Here is a 26,716-nt window from a genome sequence, read left to right on the forward strand (position 1 = left end):
AATATATGGACAGCCTCTTTTTGCCTCTATAAACCTGTGCCTTGTAAATTAATATGTAGTTTTTGAAGTAAAATGGCTGCAGAACAAGTGACTTAAGGAAACAATAAACACCCACACAATTTTCTTCATGTATCTTTTAAAGAATACATTTACAATATATTTATTGACTATCAGGCTGTGTTCTTTTTGAATGACTTTTTGGATGACTCCGCCATTCCAGCGGCAATTGTAAGCCCTCTTACCTGAGAGCAAGCCCCTTTTGATCTTTTAAGTTAAAGACGACATAAGAAAGCCGGAAGAAGGAAGGAGGGAAGTCCGCTCGGGAGAGCAAGAACAAATGTGAAACATAATGTATGTGTATGTACAGTATGTAACTAAAAATTCAATAAAGATCATCTGAAAAGAGAGAGAGAGAGAGAGAGAGCAAGCCCCTTTTAACTTGGTGGGACTTAATTCCAAGGAAGCATGCACAAGATTGCACAGACAGATTGTTTTTGGGTGAAGATGCAAAAATAAAACAAAACAGTGATCTCTGCAACCTTTTAACAGTTTTTAGGCAAGCGGAGATCCATTTCTAGCTCACAAACTCACAATTAAGAGTCTCTGAACCATCGTCACCATCTTCTTGCATGCACCTTTTTATGTGCATGCTAAGGCACAGTCCAAGTGTCCCTGTTTTCCAGGGACAGTCCCGGATTTACAGAAGCCGCCCTGGTTTCTGATTTGATCCAGGAATGTCCCGCTTTTCCTTAGGACATACTTGCTTTCATCAGAGAAATGTTGGAGGGTATGCTAAGGCAGTCTTTCCCAACCTGGTGCCATCCATATATTGTAGGCCACAACTCCCATCGGCGAGCATGGGAGGGTCAGGGAAGGCTGGGGCAAGTTATTGGTAGGCATATTTAATCAAGTGCAAGATAACAGAAACCTCTTTCATAATGGAGCAAGCACCAATGTTTGTATGTTTGTGTATATGAGGGAGAAAGATTTCTCTGCGTTTTAATTCTAGCTGTTGGATAGCACCATTCATTAGGAAGCCATTCCTTTCAGTCTTCAGAGACATTTTCTATTAAGGAAGATCTCTGCAGCAATATGGCTGACAGGAAAGATTTAGGAAGAGGGAAAGGAGGCTTTCAGCTGTAGGTATTAGGGGGATATTGTATCCATAGCTCTAAAGAGCAGCTTCCAGGCATTAATTGGAACACATGCATCCAGGCGTGGGGGTGGGGGAGAAAGATTGCAGTGGCCTTTGTTGCTTACGAGAGCGTGTCTTCATTTTGCGGTTGAATCAATATTACAAGCAATTATTTTAATTTTGAAACGTTTATTTTGTTTAAGGCACCACATTAAAATGAAGACGGTTACTTGACTGATGAGTAGCCAACTCGATAAGGAATCTGAAATATTTTAGATAACCATTTGATACCAGGCAGTTCACACTTTAATGGTTTACGTAGACCTGCCCTAGTTTTAAGGGAAGGCAAAGCTTTCCTTTCCTTTTTTTTTTTAACGAAAGGAATGAGGGAACGAGATGAGTTGGAAGCCTTCTAAAGGATCAGCAAGCAGAGGGAGGTATTGTGGACAAAAGGAGGTCAGATGTGTATCCATTGCCTGGAAGCTGAAGCAACTGTTGGTTCACTGCCTGTCCATATGGTAGGCTAGGAAGGGGCCAGCCAGTGCCTCTGTTGCAGTTGAAATTGCTCTCTGTAACATTTAATTATCTAGCACATTTATCACATACCTTCCTTAAATCATGCAGCTCATGAATGGCTTCCCAGGCAGTCTCCCATCCAGGCACTCACCAGACCCAGGCCTGCTTAGCTTCAGCAGCAGCAGCATCTGCCCTAGACAGTGCCTCTGATATCACTGAAAAGCAACATAAACCCCACCTACACCATTTTGAGGGTTACATCACATTGGAGAAATGTAACTTTAACAAGCTTTCTAGGGTGATTGCTTCCATGAGCAAGGCTAACATCATGGAATTGTAGAGGTGTAAGGGACTAGCCCAAACCCCTGCAACACAAGGAATCTCAACTAAATCATCCAGCTTCTGCTTTAGAGCCTCTTTGAAGAAGAGTCCACTATCTCTTGTGGGAGTCCGTTCTACTGTCCAACAGCTCTTGCTGTCAGGAAATTCTTCCTGATGTTTAGGTGGAATCTCCTTTCTCATAACTTGAATCCTAGCCTCCAGTACAGAAGAAAAGAAGTTTGCTCCATCCTCCATGTGAATATGGTTATCATGTCTCCCCTTTACCAGGTTAAACATACCCAATTCCCTCAACCATTCCTCATAAGACTTGGTTTCCAGGCCTTTGATCATCTTGGTCACCATGCTCTGCACACGTTCCAGCTTGTCAACATCTTTGTGGTGCCTAGAACTGGACACTGGACTCCAGGTGCGGTCTGATCAAGGCAGAATAGAGTGGGACTATTACTTGCTTTGACCTGGATACTATACTTCTGTTGAAGTTTTTTTTGTTTTTGCTGCTGCTGCTGCATCGCACTGTTGACTCATGCTAAACTTGTGGTGTACTAAGACCCCTAGATCCTTTTCACTTGTACTACTGGCAATCCAGGTATCAGACCACAGGATGCTTAATATCCGCCAACTGAAGTTTCCCGCTTCAAAGAACATTTCCTTCTCATTTCAAAGGATGTTTCCTTTTTACCTCTTTTATTTTAATTTAGGCTGCGTACCCATCACTGTTTACTCTGGTTCCAGTGGACTCCCACTGCTGGTTTTGAAGCCATATGCACATAATGTTAGCCACAATCCATGTCTACCCTGTGGTTTCTTCAGAAATGCTGCTGTTTGATGCGTTTCCTCTCAACGGGCTTCCTTCCTAGTTGAAAACATAAGGCGCATTCACTTTGCAGCTACGCTGAGGTGTGCACATTTGGGACAGCCATTGTGCGTGCACAGATGACAAGAGCATGTGCAGATGACAGCGTCATGAACAGGAGTTCAAGGGGGGGGGGTGTTGCAGGGCAGGGCCAACTAATCAGGAAATGTACACGGTGAAGACATTCGTGGTGTGCACAGCAATGTGCAAATGTGACTTGAAATGCATCAGGGGGAAATTTAAGCCGCTAAGGTGTGCACAGCCTTAAAAAGTGGGGTTTGTGTGTGAAATAGAGGTCTTGTGGCCTGTAGCTCCTGTCCCATTCATTTCCTTTAGCAACTTAGATGTGGTTTCCCCCCCCCCCAGTTTTCAAGCTGTATTTTGTTCCCTTTTCTGCCCCCTTTTCAAAATATGTTTCTGACCAGATCTTTTATCTTGACATTTTCTCTTTTCCCCCTGATTCTTTTTAGATTCCATCCTGGACAAGGACTGGTACTATACCCAAAGATCGGAGACAAACTGGATATTATATGCCCGAAGGTGGACTCTAAAACTAGTGGCCAGTATGAATACTATAAGGTCTATATGGTTGATAAAGACCAAGCAGATAGTTGCACTATTAAAAAGGACAACACACCTCTGCTCAACTGTGCCAAGCCTGATCAAGATGTTAAGTTTACCATCAAGTTTCAAGAATTCAGCCCTAACCTCTGGGGACTGGAATTTCAGAGAAACAAAGATTATTACATCATATGTAAGTGAACAATGACTTTTGTTTCCTTTTCCTTCCGTCTTGCTGCTTCTTAATTTATTCATTGTATTCAATCAAGTAAGAAGCTTAAAGGATTTATATTGTTTTCTTTAAAGTATTTTCATGGCAGCTTATTATTAACCAACTCCCTGCTGCTTTAGAGCGCTTTTTTTTTTAATAAAAAAGGTTCCAGGTTTTCATAGATGTGAGCTGTGTAATTGTGGTAGCGATGCTCATAATGCAATTTATGGAAAACATGGGCATCTTAATCTGGTTCCAACCAATGTATGTAGGGGTAAGGCACCGCCAGAAACAGCAGTGCTGCATTTAGCCAAAGCCTTGAGTACACATTATGCATGTATGTTATTATTTTTTAATGTTACAGTATCGCCCTTCTGAAATACGGTATGTCAATCACTGCACATTGAATGTTGAACAGCAATAATTAAGTATAATATACTACAGTTTTGTAAATCCTAATTTTAAGCAAACAGAAGAAGGTGGAGGTAGGAGAAATAGCTCAAGATGTGAAGTAATCTTTCTGGGTAGGAAAAAAAATAAGAAGTTTCTAAAATATCAGCTTGGTAGATAATTCACAAATTGATCATTTACATCAAAAAGTGGGTTTGGTTTCTATTTGCATAATCTTAAGTGTTCCGTCTCCAAAGCTTCAGAGAAACTGGAGACTTACAGCCTTCTTTTTCTTTATGCATGCCTTGCCTTTCAGGATTAAGTCCTAGCAAGCTGGCTTACCTTTTCTTTTTTAAAAAAGCGAATATTCATTTAAGATGCAGTTGGAAATAGCTAAAAATTAAAATGTACACTTACTTGAAGGTTAATTCACTGCTATCAGTAGGACATTACCAGATAGGTGGGCACTGAATTACAGCACCAATGTGCTCTCATTTCCCCACTCTATTGTTTTGCTTGCAGGACCCATAGTGAAGGTTAAACAAAGCTCCAAATTATGGCCTCATCTTTGAGTGCAGTCTTAACAGTCCTTCTCTGTTGATGTCTGGGAGGGTTAGAATCAGTGCCGGATTTACATATAAGCTAAGCAAGCTATAGCTTAGGGCCCCACTCTTTTGGGGCCCCCCCAAAATATTAAAGGGGAAAAAATAGGATAAAAAAGCAAATAAAATAAAACCTGCATACAGCAACAGATGTTTGTGTTGTGTAGGCTCCTATGATGTAAGTAATGGACCCCGCCTGCCAGCCTGCTCCCTAAGATATCACTGGTTTGCTCATTTCTTTATATAGGATGCCTACATTCTGCATGGACTGGTTGCATGGAAACATGTAGCATGCAGCTGCACACTGTAGTGCAGCACAGTTGAATGTAGGTCAAGCTGTTGTAAGTAAAGGTAAAGGGACCCTTCGCTTTATTGGCCGAGGGAGCCGGCGTACAGCTTCCAGGTCATGTGGCCAGCATGACTAAGCCGCTTCTGGCAAACCAGAGCAGTGCACAGAAACACTGTTTACAAGCTGTTGTACCTGTTATCTAATATTAAATTATTTCACTATTAATATATTTCTTCTTAATTGTATTTCACTTTTAATAGACTTCTTCTTAATTGTATTTCAGTTCAACAATTACTTTGATAAAATACATATTTTGTTATGTGCAAATAGCTTTAGATACCTATTAGGTCCATAAATTACCATATAGCATATATTCAATACAAAAAACAGCGACAATTTGTTGTTGACAAAGGACAGCTGGACATCTAAAGGACCCCATTACCTCCAGCAGCTTAGGGCAGGGGTCAGCAAACTTTTTCAGCAGGGTCCCTCAGACCTTGTGGGAGGCTGGACTATATTTTGAAAAAATTATAATGAACGAATTCCTATGCCCCACAAATAACCCAGAGATGCATTTTAAATAAAAGGACACATTCTACTCATCTAAAAACACCAGGCAGGCCCCACAAATAACCCAGAGATGCATTTTAAATAAAAGGACACAGTCTACTCATGTAAGAACACTGATTCCTGGACCATCCGCGGGCCAGATTTAGAAGGCGATTGGTCCAGATCTGGGCCCCGGGCCTTAGTTTGCCTACCCATGGTTTAGGGCCTCATCAAACCTAAATTCGGCCCTGATTAGAATGGTGCATAGCTGCCTCTCTGCCAGCCCTTGCCTGGGGAAAGCAGCATGGCAAATAACTGCCATAGTGGAACCCCTGAGGTTGGTCTGGTAGGCAGGTAGCTAATGCCACCATTTCAGAGCAGAGGCTGAGCTTAGAGGCTGTGGGTCCTAGAAATCTGAACACTTCAAATATTCATAATAACTGAAAAATAGAGAAAATTGGGCATGGGGAATAGCAATGAAAGTAAGTAGCTATTTCTAAGTTACATTCATTCTCCTTGTTTCTAGTAGATTCATTTATAAATAAGAAACAGGAAAATAGTCGCAGCAGCTTCAGTGTAATTAAAACCTGCAGCAATCAGAGAGTTGATGAAATAACGAATGTGGAATATTTAAAAATGCAATTTGCTGGGTTGTAAAATGTTGTAAAAATGCACTGCGCTATCTTGGTGGGTAGTGCTCCCTGCTGTTGCCTGTGACTTTTCCCAGAAATGTGCAAGGGAATTTCTATTTTGCTTGAGTGAGAAGTGCAGCGCCGAAAGCAGAGACAGTTGCCAGTAGGCCTGATGAAAAAGTGCAACATAAAAACGTCTGTCTGTGCTCAAATAGCTGGTTCTGAGGATGAAATATTTCAGTTATCTAATGCTAGGGGGATTAATTCTCCACAGTAGGCCAACTGTGACATAAATGGCACCATTTTAATTATGACTTGAGAGTTATGGACACAAACGGAACTTCATGGTAGACTGTCAGCTTTGTCGTATCTGTGTCAGTAATCCCTCAGACTAAATCCATAAGTAGGACTCATTTTCTTCATTTTTGTATAATTATTTCATTATGGCAATAAGGTATAATAGACATTACATTTCCGGGAGGATTAGGACATTCTTTAGGGGTTACAGAATTCACTGTCCCTTCAGCCTGGTGCCTTGGATATGGTATGAGATCTATCATAATGCCTCAGGAAGACATATTACTTGAAATAGGAATGTCCTGGCAGGACGCTATGTATGATTGCCTTAAAGGTCTGGTTTCAGATCACTTGTGACCAAAGCTGAAACTTAGTGAGGCATATATTTTCTTCACAAAAACAGGACACCAACATGGTAGAAATTCCCTCCATTTCTCAACTCCTCCAGATGTCCAGTTATGATCCTGTATTAGCACCAAGTATAGGACTTTTAACGGACGCGGGTGGCGTTGTGGGTTAAACCACAGAGCCTAGGACTTGCCGATCAGAAGGTCGGCGGTTCGAATCCCCGCAACGGGGTGAGCTCCCGTTGCTCGGTCCCTGCTCCTGCGAACCTAGCAGTTCGAAAGCACTTCAAAGTGCAAGTAGATACATAGGTACCACTCCGGCGGGAAGGTAAACGGCGTTTCCGTGCGCTGCTCTGGTTCGCCAAAAGTGGCTTAGTGATGCTGGCCACATGACCTGGAAGCTGTACGCCGGCTCCCTCGGCCAATAAAGCAAGATGAGCGCCGCAACCCCAGAGTCTGCCACGACTGGACCCAATAGTCAGGGGTCCTTTTTATAGGACTTTTAATATTTGGATTGTCAGCCATAATTGTTCTTGCCACGAAGGGTATGTGACTGGGGAACAGCAGGTACTGCTTCCCCTTAGGAAGAAAGATAGAAGGCTGTCTTGCACAGAGTCAAATCATTGGTTCATCTAGACACTGGGACCTTCCTCATGCGGTGCTCACGCTCTGTCACTGAAGTTCAGCCCTTTTCCCTTGAGGAAAGAAAAGCCCCAAACCTATTATGAACTGTGCTCAGACAAAAGCAACAACTTTTTTTTTGTATTTTTAATGAATACATTTTTCAACCAGAGAATTAGTACGCAAAAGCTTTCTTTATCCGACAAATACCTGAAGTAATTATTTGTAGGCGTCAGATACAAACATGTGGCTGAAGCGAAGTAATGCTGGGAGCTTCTGAGGGAAATGTGGCTTCCCTACCACTAGTTCATTCTTTGGAGAAAAAGGATGTGGACACTAGATAAGAAGAAAGACAGGAATGAGGATGAGTAATGGAATTGGTGTGTTGTTCCATCCTCTGCACATTTATTGAGTAGGAGTGACTACTTAACTTGCTCAGATGTTCACAGAACCTGTTCAGACTAATTTACCTTAATTCAGTCTGTTTCCAAGCCCATTCTGTGGCTTGACGCCTCTGCTCCGCCTGTGGTGTAATTCAGGTGTGAGAAAAACCCCACAAACATGGGATAAAAGACCATATCCAAACATAAATAGCTGTTGAAAGCATATCGCAGTTGCTTGTGCATGGAATCAACCTTTCATCATCATCATCTTAAATCGGTACAGAATTAGTCTTTACTTTAGGATAGATTATCTCATTAATTATTGTTTTCATGGAGGCCCTTTCTCTTGTTGTGACGCCTGTCCCCCCTCCAATGGAAGAGAACCTGGGAACAGGAAGCACAGAATTCCTCTGGGACCTTGAGCTAATCAGGGGCCAAGGAAGAAAGATGCAGAGGTAATTTCCTGCTCAACTTTCCACCAGCCTGAAAACTGGGCAACTCTTCCATCACAATACAAATTGCAGTCAAGGTGGAGGGTTATTTTGAAATCTGCTCTCTCTTTTTTTAATTGTCCAATTCTTTATCCAAAAAACCCCTCTCAGAATAGTAAAGATGAGCATAAGTGACAGCCCTTGCCATCACGCTTAGACTCTAAAAGACACAACATGTAAGAAAAATGGGGTGGGAGGTGGAGAAGAGTTGGGGGGGAGCTTAAGGATCAGTTCATAAAGTTACAGTTCTTATGTCGCCTAGCTGGGATAGAAACTGTTCAGTTAGCCCGATGGAACTGCCAACACTAGTTCACAATTGGGGAGAGCCAAAATCTTTCAGCCGAGGTACTAGAGTAGTTCTGATTCCCTATTCTTGTTCCCTTTTATTTAAATTAATGACTCACTACTTACATACCATTTTTCTGGCAGAGATTAAAATAGTCATTTGTCCAGCCCAGCCTTTAGTCCAGGCATCCCCAACCTGTGGCCCTCCAGATGTTTTGGCCTACAACTCCCATGATCCCTAGCTAACAGGACCAGTGGTCAGGGATGATGGGAACTGTAGTCCAAAACGTCTGGAGGGCCGAAGGTTGGGGAGGCCTGCTTTAGTCCCTAGATGTTGCTGGACTACAACTCCCATCACCCCTCACCAGCATGGCCAGTGGTCAGGGATGATGGGAGCTGTAGTAAAGAACATCTGGGGACCCCAAGGTTGCAAAAGGCTGTAGCATATCATAAATGTAGCATATCATAAATGCCTTTACTGGATTATGCCACATTTGATGCAAACAATTGTGGAAATAAATAATAATAATAATAATAATAATAATAATAATAATAATAATACAGAAAAGTGTAGAGAGTTTTCTGTGTGGATAAATCAGTATCAGCTATTTGTATAATGTGGCTGGGATTATGAGTGTCCAATTCAATGCTTTAAGAAAAATCTTGCTGGTCTTAGTACCTCAACAGAAGCCTGAAGGAGAATTTACAGGGTTACTTAACACATGTCATACCCTTTAACACAGAGCCTTCCACTTGGTCACACACCCAGGAATGAATATTACTAAATGAATTGCCTTCCAAAAATTAATTGAAGGCCAGGTTGATTATCTTAATTTGAAGGTCCTCCAGATGTTGTTGTACTCCAACTCCCATTGGCTCCAGCCAACATGGACCAGTGGTCACGGGTGATGAGAGTTGCAGTCAAGCAAAATCTGGGGGGCCACAGGTACTCCAACCCCATTGTGAAGTAATAGATACAGATCAATTTGGGCTTGTGAGAAAACAAAATTTGTTTGGGATATTGTCAAGCAGTGGGATTATTGACAGGTTGCTAGAACAGAAGTTGTTCCTTGGACCACATCTCTAGACTAGGCTCCAGTTTGCTTATTTATTAAATTTATGCCCCACCCTTCCACACAAAGGACGCATGGGCAGCTAATTATTGGTCTTAATTAGCTCTCTCATTACTATGTTGATCTAGTCCAAACCATAATAAATGAACCTTTCTTGGGTTGGAGACATAATTTCATGTGGGTTCCATAGTATGTAAGAGTAGCGATAACAGAGTCACTCAATAATATATATTTGCTTCTGATACGGCATTTGAAAGAGGGATCTAGTGCTTCATCGCCATGGTTTAATTCAGTTTAACATCTGGAGCTGCTGTCTGCATACTCTTAAGATAACCATTGGCTTTGCTAGCAGAACAGAATATATGGCTTTCCTTCTTCTTTTTTTGCCAACTTTTTCAAGTGACCCATTTTTGTAACTGTCTTCTGACTAAGATTAGGAGAAAGAAAAACAAAGGTTATGCACAATGCAGAACTTGCAGCAACAGCAGAAAATCCTCCTGGACGGAATAAATTCTTATGTCTGCTGGTCCCTTACTAAACTCTGAGCAACTTCCGATATAACATGCCTTGGATCAAGCCGAGGGGTGTAATCAACCTGGCCTGTATTAAAAAGAGTGTTTTGTGTCTCTTGTTAAAGTCAAGTTATTTAATGGATGGAATTTTCAACCGGCCATAAAGTTGTTTTGTTTCCTAGCGGACAGTCTTCGGTTCCCTGCTTGATGTCTCCACCCCCATAAGACACATATATTGTTATTTGGTCAGTTCCTAAATTACATTTGTGCGATAGAAAGCACGCTTTTGCAAAACAAAGCTAACGGACAACATTTTATTCATATGCCGCTTGTGTTTCCTAAGCATCTGAACATTAGGAAAGCAGGCCAGTTAAAAAACAAAAAAACTGGGGAAGGCTTGTGGCAAAAATAGAAGCAGGCAAGCTCAGAACAAAACACAGTCACTTGGCCATTTGTTCACTATATCAGGAGATCTACTGTGGTCGAAGGAGGTGTGCCCTATGTCAAATGATAAAGCTTCTGCATGGTCTCAGTTTTCTTTTCTTTTTAAAATTTATCTGAAAAAATGAGTTTTCTTTTGAGACAAATCTTAGGAATGGTGGTTCATCCTGTCCCTGAGTTTTATTTATAAAAATATGTATATACCCCCCTTTCATGTCTGGGTGGTGTAAAGTAATATAAAACCATAAAGAAGCATTTTTGGATTGAGGCATAACAAAGAAACTACAGTTCCGCTTCTTTTTGCAATATATAAATAACAATATCTCTCTGTATATATATATATGAATAAAAGTTATTACTGGTTTCTGAAGATAGAATAGTTGCTCAACAACACCCTCTCTCAGTTGATTCCGTGTGCCTTGTTTTGTTTTAATAGACTGAGCTGATTTTTTTTCCACAGCTGCATTATCATCCTTATTTTTAAAAGAATAAAGTTGTGTTTACTTTCAGAAACGGAACATTTGTGGCTATAGCCTGCCCTCCATGCAGTAGGGAAACGCTTATCTTGAAAGCCACCTTCGGTCGGCAAATTGCATTCCTTGCTCTCTTTCTCCTACCTACGTCTTCCAAAAGAATAAACAAATTACCTTCAGCCCCTCTTAACTGTAAGATGATATAAGGTGGTCAGTTATTACAAGCCTTTTAAAGGGACTCTTGTTCAGCTGTGGTGGAATTAAATATAATTTTCACAAATAAAATTACTAGGTACCCCCCCCCAACATTTGCAGAGATTCAGATTCCTGTACAAAGCTGGTGAGGCTAATGGAGGTTCAGTCTGCTGGGTCTGCCTTCCCAAACCACATAGGTCCTATGAACTGAACGGAGCTGCTGTAGATTGCCTTTGTTCATATTAAGGTGCCATTATCTAGGCAGAGTGCTGGCTGCTCATCTCATTTAAAACTAGCTGGAATGGTAGTACAGCAGGAATATGTAAGTACCCCTTGCTTCATTCCCAAGTGTGGCAAATAAGAGGACAGGATGGCTTTGCTTCTTAATAGGTGGAAACCACTGAGCGAAAAATGAACCCCCCTTCTCCAAACTCGCTAATGTGTACTTCATATGAAAGGAGACAGGAAACAAGGAGTGACTGCTTAGAAAGGAAGAATTATTATTTAGGAATTGCTCAGACTTGAAAGGGTTTTTAATATTTTATCATATGTAGTTGAATATTTCCAGCTTCTGTTTATTTATAGCATTCCCCCACCCACACGCTCTGCTTTGTAAATGATTTAACAATGCCAAGGATAAAATGATGCCACAAAGGAGAAAGCCATTTCTCTGCTTAAGGAGCTTTTATATATTCATTATGTAGATTAGCATTAAATGAACTAAAATGCTTTAAACAAAATAAATAACTTAAGCCACTGTGTTACAAAGGCTTACACACACAGAGGTTTAATTTTATGTATATAAAGCATCTCTGTGACTTAAGTAGGACTACTCCCATGTGTAAAGTTAACTACTGGTGTAAAACTCTGCAAAATGAGTGCCCTAAGGCCCTTTCCCTCTTGCTATGGGATTTGAAGAACTCTCATTAAATCAAAGGGAGTCATTTGCATCCTGCTAAAGAGTAGGCCCATTAAAGAAGAGCAAGAATAAATTTAAATGAGCAACATAATACGTTTTGGAAATGTGCTTAATGTTTCTTTACATAGATATGGGCAAGCAGAAGTTTTGTGTGTGTGTGTGTGTGTGTGTGTGTGTGTGTGTGTACATATGGGATGATATGGTGCTATTATGAATATTGGTATCGGAGCAAACCCCACATACAGCAAAACCCATTTATAGATTTCCACCTGCAAGTTTTAGATATAATTTTTGCCTTGATGTATTTCATTTATGTTTAATTTAACAGAGATTGGAATCTTGTGCCAAAAATAATGAGTATTATTCTTATTCCAAAATGAGCACTGATATATTCCCCCCCCCCTTATTTCTGCACCATGGTAGAAATGACTGAAAAAAATGAGTAAAGTGCCATTTTTTATAAAAATGTTATTTTGTAGGAACCTTTTAAAGGCTTCAATAGTTGCCAACTCAAAATATCAAGGGACACAACTTGCAGCAGTGTACTGAATCATTTTCTGCATAAAAACGATGCATCGATTATATTTTGTTAAAGTGTAATTAGGCCTGGGCGATATATCGCCCCGGACTGATATGAGGGGCAGTCTGTGATGACTGCTTCACTCAGCGGTATATCGCTGGTGAAATTGCCACTGCTGCAGAGTCCCTCTGCTACTTGCCAGTGGCAGGATGGAGGCTCCGTTAAAGTGCTCCCCCACCCCCATCTGAAGGAGCCCCAATCCTTCTCCTGCTTGTGTGCAAACCAGAGAAACATGGGCGCTCCCCCAGTTGGAGAGCGGCAGGCTTCACGCTCCCCAGCTGAGCAGCGCCGATCTTTTTCCTGCTTGTGTTCAAAGAAGTCCCCATCTCTTGCACTTCACTGCCCCGTCCCTCCGGCTCGTTGTGTACGTGCTGGAGGGGCTGGTGGGCTTGCTCAGCCAGTGTGGGGGGCAGGCGAGCTACCTCTTTCTTGGGGAATGGGGGGCGAGTGAGCTGTCTATTTCTCCTGGGAGAAAAAGGTAGCTCTCCCATACTCCCCTCCCCACCGGCGAAGGCAGAGGGAGTCCTGCAAACAGAGCCTGTCACATAGCACCTTTCTGGGTGCTGCTTCCAATGTGTGGAAGATGGTGCCCGCTTGCATGTTGCCCTTGTTGCTTTTGAGGGCTGATGTTTTATCGCTTTTTTCTGCAAACTCAAAAAGTGTTTTGTGTGCATTTTCAGCATTTGATTATGTAGCAGGAAGCCAAATTTATTACCGGGGCAGTGATTTCTGCCTAAAATATTTAAGGATGTGACAGTACAGAGCATACTGATAAAACTTTGCTTATCTGCTTGATAGGCAATATACATAGGTTGCATTGTTCATAGCCAATTCTACTAAATTTCAGAAGATTATGAACTAGTGGGTTGTCATGAAGGCTTAGATGCTTGGCAGGGTAAGCTTTGCTGCTCAGTGTTGCCTTTTGTACGCAAGAAACTTGATTTTTGTTAATTGTTCATTTTCCTATGAAGACTAATAATAAAGTATTGATGCATATTCAGTAATCCATGTACCAGTTTATAAGCCTGTTTTAATATTATTCTCTGAAGCAAACTGGGGGTGGAGTTTTTGCTCTACTTGAGTGGGGAAGTGAGGTCAAAATTCAAAATACCACTGAATTCTGATTCCTCTGAAATCAGTCTTAATAAAAATATTTTTCTAACTCTGGGCATAAACCTCTTCAGTACATACCCTTAAAACAACAGCTGTGCTAAACTTCTCTCTCTTGCTTGTTTACTGCTTTTCGAAATTTCATTTACAAAACATGAAAACAATAAGCAACCTCCTTGTAATATTAAATAATATGTTTATATTATTTAATGTTACAAGGATGTTGCTTATTGTTAAGCAAGGAAAAATAACTGTGTTATCTTTCTTGATAGGCTCCATAACTGACCTGGAGACTTAAAATGCCAAATCATTTTTGTGTGTGTGATAGACAATGGCCAGAGGATCTAAATAGCTTTTTGTGTTCTGCAATAAAGCTTGCTTCTGTTTTTGCTAGAAGTAAAAGCGGGAGATGAAGGTATTCTTTTATTGAAGCAAACATGTGGAAAATTGCACTAGATTGTTATAGTAGAGAATATCTCCCCTGAAAGGAATGAGGTTCATCTGTAGGGCAAACCCTTACTGTGTCACTGCATTGGGGTTACTGCTGGACTCTCTTGCGGTCACTGCAAATAACGTCATGTCCATCTAAGCCATTAGAGCCGTGCGAGTGGCACATTTTCTCATCTGTAGTGTTATATTCTAAAATGTCACTAGGCATTAACTCTGTCAATGGTGATGTCCTACCACCTAGAGATGAACCCTGCCTCAAGATGATGTTTTCCACTCCAGTGCCACTCTTACAGCAATTACTGGGTCATTAATATCATTGCATGCAATTAGTGACAGTAGACTGCACACAAGGAGTTTGCGATATTTTTTTCCACACACCCCCTCCCCACAGGAACTTTTTATTCAAACCTTTTTACTAAGAGGGGGAAAGGAGGCGAGAGGTTTAGCAACAAACTGTAGAAGATTTAGGGGATGCAGATGGAAATCATTGAGGGCAAATCTGTTGACGGATAATATCTTCCCAGGCTCCCTTAAGGCAGCCATTTTTCCATGGGCAAACCCATGCATCATTTAGAACAATTGGTGTAACTCAAATATGAATTCGTTTTATCCATTTTTTGCTCAGCTGAAGGTTTAAGAAAATATCATAGAACGGGTTGGGAAGTATTTCTTGGACTCTTTCCAAGCTTGAGGTATATAAATATATAAAGAGAGAACCCTCTCTAGTATGAAGAAACAGCATGTAGAAACGGCAGGTTTTTCCATTGGTTTGTTTATAGAAAACATATATAGCGGATTTCAGCACATAAACTGTGGTATTGGTCCTACAGAGAGAGAGAGAGAGAGAGAGAGAGAGAGAGAGAGAGAGAGAGAGAGAGAGAGAAATTGAAGCTTGACGATTCCTTTTTATTGTCTCAGTGTGACTCAAATATATTCAAAGGCAGCGTTTGAGTTGCACAGAAGACTTAAATAAGTTGTTCAGAACAGATATATTGTGGGAGCAGGCTGATAATGCCGTTTTGATAAATGCCACTCTTTCCTGTATGGCTTTGACTTAACCTTTGCATTGTCAGCCCGAGCTGCAACCAACATCTTTGCCCATCTTATTCTCTATTTCCTGTCCTGTGTTGTTTCCACGCTGTCTATTTTAGACACCAGCCCTTGATGGTGATATCAAGTAACAATGGTGCATAGCATCCTCTATGGGCCACTGGTTTGGGTGGTGCCTCCACCAGGGTACCTTAGCTGTACCTGATAGGGTGGTAAGCTCCCACTGTGGCAGGAGGCAACAAGAGTCCTAGAAAAGAGGTGTTTCAGGTCATAGTGCTCACAGCGTTGAGTTTTCTGGATCCAAAGCCCTGCAGATCCCCTGTGAACCTTGAGGCCCTTCAGCTGTACTCAACCTGGCTAAAGTGAGCAGTAAGCTTTGGATAAGGAGGTGTATCTGCTGGGTTTGGATGGCTCTGCCCAAAAGTAAATGCTTCATTGTGCCAATAAAGGCCTTTCCAGGTGAGAAACATACAAGTTTAGGGGAAATCCAGATTCCTTTCCCCTTAAGCCTAGTGCCTTCCCTCCATTCCTTTTTCATTGTTTTTTTCCTGGATAATGTATCTTTTCCAGCATTTAAAAGAAAGGAAATTCCTTTGGGGAAATGTGATTCTCCTTTCCCCTCTTCTTAGTCGTGCTTGCATTTGTGAAAGCAGTATGAGCAGAGTCTGCATGAGTATTTGCAGATTGCTAGGGCCTGTGATACTTATTGGTGAGCAGTGACATACTCGCTGTCCTATATCTGCGAAAAAAGGGGGGGATATGGGCATCAATACCAAGTTGTGCGCAGTGGTGAGACAGTACGGGAGAAAAGGTAGATCGACAGAGATTTGGTCAGGTTTTAAAAGTAAATTAATTATTTTTTTAAAATGCTTTGAATTTACAAAGACGAAAGAGTACATTTCCACTGGAATCGGCGGAACACTCTGCTTCTAATTATATTCTGCTGCTCCACTTCTAAAAAGGGGATTGACCTTCTTTTCAGCAAAGCTACTTGCATCCACGTGCATTGTGGGATCAGAGAACTTTGGTGTTGACTCTCGTGGGAGTTTTGCAGCACTATCTCTTGTTATGAACACAATTCTGGTTTTTCTTCCCATCTCAAAAGGCTGTGAAAACATTCCCAGGAGCAATTCCTGATAGAGAGAACACACTAACTGAAACAACAATGCAGAAAACTCTTAGCTGTAATGGAACATTTGGATTGTGTAAATTATCACTCTTCATAAAGTAGACTTCCAATTATTATTATTTTAAAAAACTTTAAATTGTGTGTGTATGTGTGGCATTTAGAAATAAGATACCATGTTCTGGTCTCCCTGCCTGGCCTCGTGCCACTGAATAAGCATCTTGAGATTCAAGAGGAGAAAACTGTTAGCTGAGAGACATCCTGTGCTTGCAACCGTAACCCTTTTCCAATGAACACTGCATGCATTTCTTCATGTAATGGAGGGCCAGGATGGTTCTGCTTGTCTAAAATGGGCTCCCCCTGTTGTGTGGAGGATCCCGGCATGGACTGCAATGTAAACCCAGTTCTCAGAGTGAAGGTGAGTGGGAGGGGGCTATTCAGGAGAAGAGGGCTCATGATCACTGGTCTTGTCACATTTACAGTCTTAAGAAAACATGTGACACACATGACAAAGGGCATTGAGAAGTAGGTGATTGTTGGGTGGGCTTGTAGGTGGTGGTAGGGCATCAGCTGGAGGGGGTCCCTGGCATTGGCATCCCCTCACTGGTGGTCTCAGAAGTATGGAAACATGTGAATTGTCTGGACCTTCTGCATGGGAAAAAAGAGCTCAGCTCCCTGGTTGCATGTGCATAATGTTAAATCAGCAGCAGAAATATCTTCTTTATGAGCAGCAAGACCTATGTGTTGATTCACCTCGTGATACCGTTAGAAAGCACTTTGAATTCAGGATTCAGTATAATTTAAAATGTCGTGTTGCTTATTTTTGTTAGTTAAACAAACAAGGAAACGTGCTCCTTCCCCAACGTAGATTTGACATGGATCAACAAGCACAGCAATGGAGCAACTCAATGTGCTTAAAATGAGTTTCTTCTACATCTTCCAGGCTCTCGAAGCTCTGGGATCAGAGGATTGGTGTAAGAAAAAAAGCAACTTTAATACCATTTAATTAAAAAAACACTGTGCTCAGATCACCACAGCTGGTTTATGTGCAATTTCTAGTTGTTCCAGAAACAAGCACCTTGATTTGTAGTTTTTCAGTCTGTGTGGTTCTGGGTATTTTTAAATCTGTCTTGTAAAATTAGATAACACATGTGTTAGAAGAAGTAATTACTTGATGCTTTACCAAGGAAAGCATTTAATGAAGGTAAAAGCAACTGGCAGCAGCTACGTTATAGATATGCAATCCCATGGCAAGCACACACACTTCTATTTTTTGTTAAGACCATGTACTCAATAATCCTGTGAATTCACATTAGATCAAGCACAGCTTTGCATCAAGAATAGTTCTTTTTGCTATAACTGTATCTAAAGCTTTGGTGATTTCCCCCCTCTTAGGATCCCCCTCTTTTTTTTACTGATCTGTCTTTTAAGGATAGCATTTGCTTAAATTTGGATAATAGCCCACATTTGCAGGTTGCCTTAGCTTTTAAGAACCTTAATTTTTAAGTACCTAAATTCTTGAAAATAGGGTTTTAACTATCTAGAGGAGCCTTGACAGTTCTTTGGATGACATGCCGCTCAGTTGTAATGCTGCTGAAGACAGTAAGATGAGGTGGGTTGAGGATAGCAGCCAGAGTTGGCTCTCCCAGGAGAAGACTTTGTTGACCTTGCAGCAGGTTCCTTGGCATGATAAGTTTTGTCCTAGCTACTCTTACTCACATATGTACTAAGCTCAGAGAAGCTATAAAGGGACCCCTGACCATTAGGTCCAGTCGTGGCCGACTCTGGGGTTGCGGCACTCAGCTCGCTTTATTGGCCGAGGGAGCTGGCGTTTGTCTGCAGACAGCTTCCGGGTCATGTGGGTCATGACTAAGCCGCTTCTGCCAAACCAGAGCAGCGCACGGAAACGCCGTTTACCTTCCCACCAGAGCAGTACCTATTTATCTACTTGCACTTTGACGTGCTTTCGAACTGCTAGGTTGGCAGGAGCAGGGACCGAGCAATGGGAGCTCACCCCATCGCAGGGATTCGAACCGCCAGCCTTCTGATCGGCAAGTCCTAGGCTCTGTGGTTTAACCCACAGCACCACCCACGTCCCCAGAAAAGCTATACCTCTGTGTAAACAGTTTCCAAAAACCTGTTTGATCTGATACAAGAGGACTATAGGAGGAGACAGCACCATTCAAAACACTGTCATCTCTTTTAAAAACCTTAGTTCTTAGGCCAAGACACATTACCACCATCACCCTTGTGTGTGTGTGTGTGTGTGTGTGTGTGTGTGTGTGTGTGTGTGTGTTTAGGGTCAGAGATGGTTAACGTTTTAAGCTTTGTTATCCCACCACTGCCAAGAATCGGTTTATATCTTCACAACAATACCGAGAAGCAGCTTGTGGAACTGAACCAACCAAATATATAGATAAAGTACCATGAATGCTTTTGGATGGTATTTGAAATCCAACAGCTCTGATAAAAGCAGGACATTCCATTGTTTGTTTGTTTGTTGTTGTTGTTTTTGCACAGTGACCATTTTTGGGTGCCGCAATCTCTTCCTGAAAAAAAGCACTTTTCAAGGCCATGATCTTGTGCGTGTCATGTGACTCGCGTGGGAGTGTGGACCTGGAAAACCACGTCCCATTTACTCATCTGGGACTGTGTGATATCTAGAGTGCAGTAGTTATAGTATTGGACAAGGACTTGGGTTCATATCCTCACTCAGCTATGGAACTCAGTGGGTGATGGGTCAACCTAAGCTCTCTCACAAGGCTATTGTGAAAACAAAATGGAGGGGAAGAGGGGCATGCACACAGAGACCAGTACAAAATTTAAAGCAATTAAATTGCATTCCAAGGCATCAGTATGTTTTCTTATCCAGTTGTACATAGTTGTTTTACAGGGCTGCTTGTATAGGGTAATGCAAACAAATAGATCCTCCTTTTTTTTTAACATCGAATCTTAACTGATTGCTTGAGTTATGCTAGCTTAGCCCAAAATATTTAATATTAAATTTTAAAAGGGGGAGGGATTGTGGTTGAAGTGGACACCATCACCCAGCGCTTAAAAATACAATCGGCAGCTGATGCCTAGGACCTGTGGTTTCACTGCAATACATTCCTCTTGCTTTTAAAAAGCAATTTTGCATTCTGTTTGGAAGAGGGGCATGTGTCTTGATTTTGTGTGTGTCTTTGCTTCATTTCTAATCTCTTAGTGAATGAAAGGCTGTATCCAGGCACAAATCCAGCAGCTTAATTCTCCATCTGATTAGAGCAATGTTACTAACTTGATGGGTTGAAAACAGCCAAGATCCAGGCAGTGGCTTAGCCTCCCGGGAGGCAGAGTAATAACAATCAAATGAAGATGTATTAAAATGTAATATTACTTGCGCTCCATGGGGACTGTATGGAAATCATAACCCAGAAACTTTCTTGTCTGTCTGTCTCACTGATTTCTTTTCCTCTGCATTTAGAGTGAGCCCACTTCATTCTATAAGCAGGGGTGGCATAGTTTTTGAAGCGTATAAATATGACGAATCAAAACTTGGTTTATAGGATTTTCATTGCTTTTAATGTAAGATTACCCTTTGAAGGCCAGACTTTTTCAGCCAAGTAAAATGTTCCTTGAGCTTGAAACCATGTTTAGAATTGTATTTTAGAATTGCTCTGCATTGCCCTCAGATTTTTAATTGTGTTTTTTAATTGTGTATTTTTAAAAAAACAAAAACAAGGAATAATCATGCACGCCCTGCTTTCTTTATAGAAATATAATTCCTGTAAGTTCAGTGTATACTATACAAGTTGGGATATTGAGATAAAATAACATAACAGTGACAAAAACATGTTACACTAGTTTATTCATGACACTGATGTTTTGCCTATATCTCTGGGCGATTTACAGAAATAAAAAAGCAAGCACAAAATTTAAATGATAAAAATACCAAAACCAATTTTAAATCAAGACAGCCAAGGTCACAACACAAGCACTGCAACTAAAACCAACATAAAAGCAGCAGTGGGAATATCTCAGCCTGCAGAAATCGGAACTCACCAAGCAAAACGCAGCCTAGTGAGTACATATGTGGCCAGTTTTGCTAACTTACATGGCCAGCAAAAGCAGCAGGTTCATAAAGTCCTCAGTGGACTGGTATTTATTTATTTAAAATTTATATCCCAGCTATCTGCCTGAAAACGAAGCACTCCAGGCCGGCACAACTGTATCCAACTATCTAGAATACAAACAGTATAAAAAAGAAACTTCAGATCATGTTCCGAGAGCAGAAACCGTATCAGTCACAGTGATATGAGACTGGCCTTGGCAGAGTCAGTCACAAACAAATTGTGTAGGAGACAATAATGGGAAAACAACCTTTTTTGTCTTCAGCTTTATTATTATTCTGAATTATTTATTTTCTTTAGTGTTCATTATTCACTGATTCAAATGGGCTTCCAGTTGTGGTTTTCTGCGTAACAAGTTTGTTGAGTAAACAATATTGAGATTGAGGTAAGAGATATGGATGGATAGGTCAGTTGGTTGGAGCTTGGTGCTGATAATGCCAAGGTTGCAGGTTCAATCCCCATAAGGGACAGTTGCACATTATTGCATTTCAGAGGGTTGGACTAGATGATCCTCAGGATCCCTTCCAACGTTATGATTTATATATATATATATAGAGAGAGAGAGAGATTTAAACATGGAGAGATGTATTTGTTTTTATGTCAGTGAAAACCTTACTGTTTCCTTACATGGACTAGAAATGGCTCCAATTTCATAGAAAGGCAAGCTAGACCTTTTCATCCGTGTTGGGAGCCTGAGTTCAGCTTCTTTAGTTTGCTGGGTGATACCAGCAAAAGGAGGACAAACCACTGTTCTGTTCCTAAGTAACTGCAATTTGAGAGGGGAATTCATTTGACAAGTTACTGTGATAGTTCGGTTTTTATTATGGTGTCAACATTAGACCGTGTGATGACTGTCAGCTGCTCTGTGGTGAAGTAATGGTTTCATTTATACAGATGTGGTTAGTGGTCATAGCTTGGGCCATTGGGTGGCGCTGGACTTAGTTTTAGCTCAGTGGAGTCAAGAGCTCCTTGTTGCTGTTCTGTTCTTCTTTCAGAGACATTTAATGCCCTTGTTGATATGTCCTTTAAGCCTTCATTGGAGAATGGCCTCTCAGCTGCGTTAGGGCTATGATGGAGTCACTTAAACAAAAAAAAATCTATATATTTAGCTGAAAGGAATTAATGTTTCAGAATATGACAGTTATATTTTAATAAGGTCAAACTATCTTGACGTTTTCTCTTGTTGTTTATACACTCCTTTTCCACCAGCTATCAGGAGCTTTAAACAACACGTAGAGTTTCATCCCAGGCAAATGCTGTCCAAGACATGTTGATGACTGGAAAAAAACACCAAAAGCCTCCCTTGCATGGTGTTTTTTAACCCTGCAGTGCACACCAAAAGGGCACCACCATAAAAAGCAGGCAAACGAGGAATGCAGGAGGTATAGGTGCCTGGTTTTTTATTTCAAGCCAAATTATCAATATCTCGATTACCCAGCAAAAACTTAACTCCAAAAGGAGAGTTTCTGTTGCTTAATAGTCAGCACAAAGCCTTTTCACTGCATCCTCATTTGCCAACAAATGTTCAACAGTCCTCATGAACCTAATGTTCCTCACGGTAACTTAGAATTCATCAGGGACTTAGGCGAAATCAGCATTGCAACTTTCATTCTAAAGAAGTAATGCATGCAGGGATCCTTTAGGAGCGCAGCGGTATAACAACTCCTATATTCCTTTTGTTACACTAGTTTTGAGATTTCATCTTCTGCAGCGTTCTTTGCTGTGTCATACAGAGGTTAAGCTGTGAATTGTTTAGGTTGCATTGCCATTGCCTAGATCATGGGTTAAACAAGATGGTCTCTCCCTTTTTTTTACAGTGTAGAAAGACACTGACTGCAGTCTGACTCTATTATGTTTTAATCTGCAAAAGGCAGCTAAAGGCAGTTTAGCTGAATTCCTGAAGCTTAGTATTAAGAGCAGGATGGTGACTGTTTATTTGCTATTTTCTCTACCGAAGCTCTATTTCAGTATTTCTGTATGCTGTTGGCCAGTGTACAGATTACAAGGACAGAAACAAAGAGGTCATAAAAAAAACCACACAGCAAAAGATGCATTTGATTTATGTCCCAAACTGGTTCTTAGTATTGATTTTTCTTTTCTCTGAGGGGGATAAAAAGATCTCAACAAAACAAAGCTATACATCTCCATTATTTTCCGAGCTTGGCCCCGCAGATGTGCACAATTTTCCCAAGCCAAATTTCTCACTTTAAAAATGCACATGCAAGGAGTCAGAAAACGGAGAGGTGAAATTTGGCCAGCTAACATTTGTGTGAGATGGAAAGCCAGAATTAGCCCGGGATGCCTGGGCAAGCTCAGCTACAAGGATAATATGAGAGGGAGCTGCGAGAAGGAAGTTCATGTAGTGAGGAATTATGTTACACCCACAAGGAGGGCGAAGTAGAACAAAAGCAGGAACTAGATCAAAGGGAAGGAAAAGGTTCATAGTTTTTGCAGCTAGTGAGAAGATTAGAAAAAGAAAAATATCAACATGGGGCTGGGAAGACACTTAGTGAAAGGGGGTCCGGGAGTATGAAGGAACTCAGGAATGTATATAAGGTACATCTTTCTAAGAAAAAGAAAGAGTTATGGGGCCATATCTAAATTAGATGAAAAGGAGATTCTTCTTAGTACCAGAAGTGCCGCTTAATTGCTTTTTCTTCATGGAAACCCCCTGCAAGGACTTTCATGGCTTTTCCCTTTCCTTTAATATTTTAGTAAGTTACCAGATGTTGTTGCAGATGTGCCTTGGAAAGGCTATAGAGCACTAGGGTAGGAGAAAGTACTGGGGGGAAACCCCCAGTCATGTTGATACCAGATTTATTAGGGCTATAATCAGTTAGTAATATTAAAAGTTGTCATGGCGTTACTCATCAAGATAGATAGTCTGTGCAGCTATTTCTGCTCAGTGCATGAAATATTGTTTGCAACTTCAAAATCCTTGCGATAGATAAATAATGTCCATTCTCGAAGTCCCATGAATTAAAATGGGGAACTGCAGGTTCCATTCAGCCCATTCCTGTCTTCAGAGTATCCCTGCCTTGCAACTTGATAATTAAAATACCAAGAGCTAACCCAGCCCCCCCCCCGTCCAATCCCACTCTTCTTGCAGCTTTCTTGAGCAATTTGCCAGTGACATCTTCCCCTCCCTTTTGGCTCTCAGCTGATCAGCAACTTCCCCTAGAATTTGGGAGTGTGCATTGGTCTCTGGGAAGAGAATTTGCTGCAGTGGGATTTTTGCCAAATTCTATTTGCCCTTAAGGGGAGATGGATAGGTAGAATATCTCCCTGATGAGTTAGGCAAGCTAAGGAAGCAGAAATGAAAATCTGAGTCTTCATTTTGTCTGTTTTTGCTTGAGTGTGTGCATCAGTTTGTTGAAAACGTAGACTTGGGAGTTCCTAAAGCATCCTGGGCCACAGTTTCCCTGCCCTTCAGGTGAAGGCAGAAATGGAAATACAGTGGTACCTCGGGTTACATACGCTTCAGGTTACAGACTCGCTAACCAGAAATAGTACCTCGGGTTAAGAACGTTGCTTCAGGATGAGAACAGAAATCGTGCTCTGGCGGCGCAGCAGCAGCAGGAGGCCCCATTAGCTAAAGTGGTGCTTCAGGTTAAGAACAGTTTCAGGTTAAGAATGGACCTCCAGAATGAATTAAGTACTTAATCCGAGGTACCACTGTAGATGCAGATGGGTTTAGTCCAAGTGATATATGCACTGGTACTGGAGTACACAAATGAGCAACTGCAAATTCTGAGTTGTGTTTTTTTCAATCGGTAGGACTCTCTGGCTTGAGAGGAATGCAAGTTACGGTACTTGCTCTGCTGAGGCTGGCAGGACTCCCTTTTCTTTCCAGCCAACTCCCAGTTTTTCAGGGCAGTGTAGGTGTAGGTGTGGAGAACTGTCTACTCTTTCAACCAGTGGCATAATAACAAGACAGCCAATTGTTCATGAAAGAAAAGTGCCTGGATAAGTTAGAAACCCGATAATGCATTCCAGCTTTAGGTATACAACACAGCCTGCTCTGTTTGCCTGGCTGTCAAGCGTTTCACAACTTTTTCTGGGTAAACCTGAACAGCAGGAGTGAATTTGAACAGATAACATCTATTTTCAGGTACTCTTGCTTTGTGTAACTTCACCTGGTGGCATCCTGAAATCTTTCACTCTTGTGTTTTTGTTTTTTCAATCAGCAACATCTAATGGATCACTGGAAGGCCTGGATAACCAGGAGGGAGGGGTGTGTCAGACAAAAGCCATGAAGATCCTAATGAAAGTTGGACAAGGTAAAGACCATCTGTGTTTTTCATCAAACAACTTTGATCAGCCCCTGGGCCCCATTGAGTCTCTCAGCTTCTGCTAATAAGGTGAAGCAGCATGAAACAGCGGAGTCTATATTAGTCTGCCTTTCTTTGGATTCTGAAGGCAAAGCCTATTTTCTGCACCTAAGTTACTGGCGGATTTTACAGGAAGAGAGTTAATGCAATAAGATCTCTTCATTGGAGAGCTCTCCTTGGAAAGAAAGGTCACCCATGAACAACATGTGCTGCAGTTATTCTTGCTTGCGTTCTAAACATTAAAGCACAGTTTCAGAGCTCAGAATTATTTAAAACAAATGAAAAGGAAAGGGGGCTAATGCTCCCTTCATTTGCTTGTGGCAAATCCTCCCTAAAGAAGAGAGGGTTTTGTTCATTGTCCTTTTCTCATATACAGATAACCTATTGTTCAGAAAAAACCCTATTCTTTCTAATTAGAGGTTGGTTTAGTAGTCAATCAACTTGCCTGCTATGCTGAAATGTCATCTGCAAAGGTTTTCCTGCCAATTTCAGGAATCCCCTTCATTTTCTGCCACTAGCTTCACAATCTAAATCTCTGAAATAACTCTATAGCTTTTTCTCTCTTGCTTGCTTTAAAGGAGAAAATTACATTCTCATATCTTCTTGTAATCCTGCATAAAGGATCTTCTGTTCAAAGCCATTCATGCCTCGTGAAAATTGATAACCAGCTTATAAAGCACATTATTGTTAGTTTGTAGTGAATCATTTGTGTTGTTTCAGTTCCCAATTCTGGTGGGTCCCCAAATAATGCTGATCCAACTAAACGCCCGGAACAGGAAGCTGGTACCAACGGGAAAAGCTCTACAACAAGTCCCTTTGTAAAGGATCATGCAGGTAAACAGGAGAGCTTTTAGATTTTGAAGGAGGTGATTTTAAAGGCTATTTCTCATACATTTTATCTCCCATCATTAAGGGTTTATTAAATAATAAGAAACAATAAAAGCAAGCATTTGCATAGGGAGAGGAAGCATGCGTACCAGGGTGTGAGAGGTCAAAGATCATGACTTCTGCAGAAGTAAGCCTCTCTTCATTTGCATTTCATAGAAATGGAATGGTTCCATCTGGAAATACTGCTGACTTCAAAAAGAAGGGGAGAGAGAGAGGCAGGAATCAAAGTAGTTATAACAAGCTTACCAGAAGAGATGAGTTGGTGGTCATTGGTTGCAATCCAGTTCATGGTTAAGCACACTTGACTCAAGCCTAATTGAAGTCAACTAAAGGATCCTTAACTGAGCACTAGATTTTAGCCATTGTCTTCTGGCAGTATTTATGAAGAGTTTATCATTAGCACTTATCAGGCTTGCTTTAAAACATGTATAATTACTGCTGTCATCCTCTGGCGGATCACATTGGCACTCTGAATAACTCATCTAAGCAGTATATAATGACTGAGCTGATTCTTGGATGAGTATAAGACGAGTATTTATCTTAAATGTCAGAATGACAAAAATAGCAGTAGCAGCCACTGAGGTGGTTCACGGGGTGAAATGTATCCAGCAGCAGCACATCTATGGAGGGGGAGCAGCCTTTCTGCTCTTACTTCTCTGAAGGTGGCAGTAGAGGTACGGGATATTGCATACACATTGTGCAAGGGGTATGGTCATCACGATGACATCAGCCACCCTCACCTATGGCTGGGCAAACATCTCAGACAGCCATGGGATTGCATAGTTCTGTCTGTGTCATCCCATGTCTGCCTTGCCATTGGCAGATATGGGTAGCAAGTCCCCTTGTCCGCTATTGCCATCTCTTTCGCCTCGCATACCACCGCATGGGCCACCACTGTAAGACCAGTTTCTTATCTTTATTTCACTTGAATGAGGAAGAATAGTGAGGGGAAGTC

At 41.3% G+C, this 26,716-nt stretch overlaps 1 protein-coding gene across 1 annotated transcript in view; it reads left to right on the forward strand.

The window, feature by feature from the left end:
- The window catches only part of EFNB2 (ephrin B2), a 55,610-nt gene that overhangs the window by 24,044 nt on the left and 4,850 nt on the right, over positions 1-26,716 (forward strand). Inside the window, 3 exon segments of the mRNA XM_053384439.1 lie at positions 3,317-3,600; positions 24,730-24,822; positions 25,594-25,707. Coding sequence (XP_053240414.1) covers positions 3,317-3,600; positions 24,730-24,822; positions 25,594-25,707 — 491 coding nt within the window.

Source organism: Podarcis raffonei, chromosome 4 (genome assembly GCF_027172205.1).
Source record: "Podarcis raffonei isolate rPodRaf1 chromosome 4, rPodRaf1.pri, whole genome shotgun sequence".
NCBI lineage: Eukaryota > Metazoa > Chordata > Lepidosauria > Squamata > Lacertidae > Podarcis > Podarcis raffonei.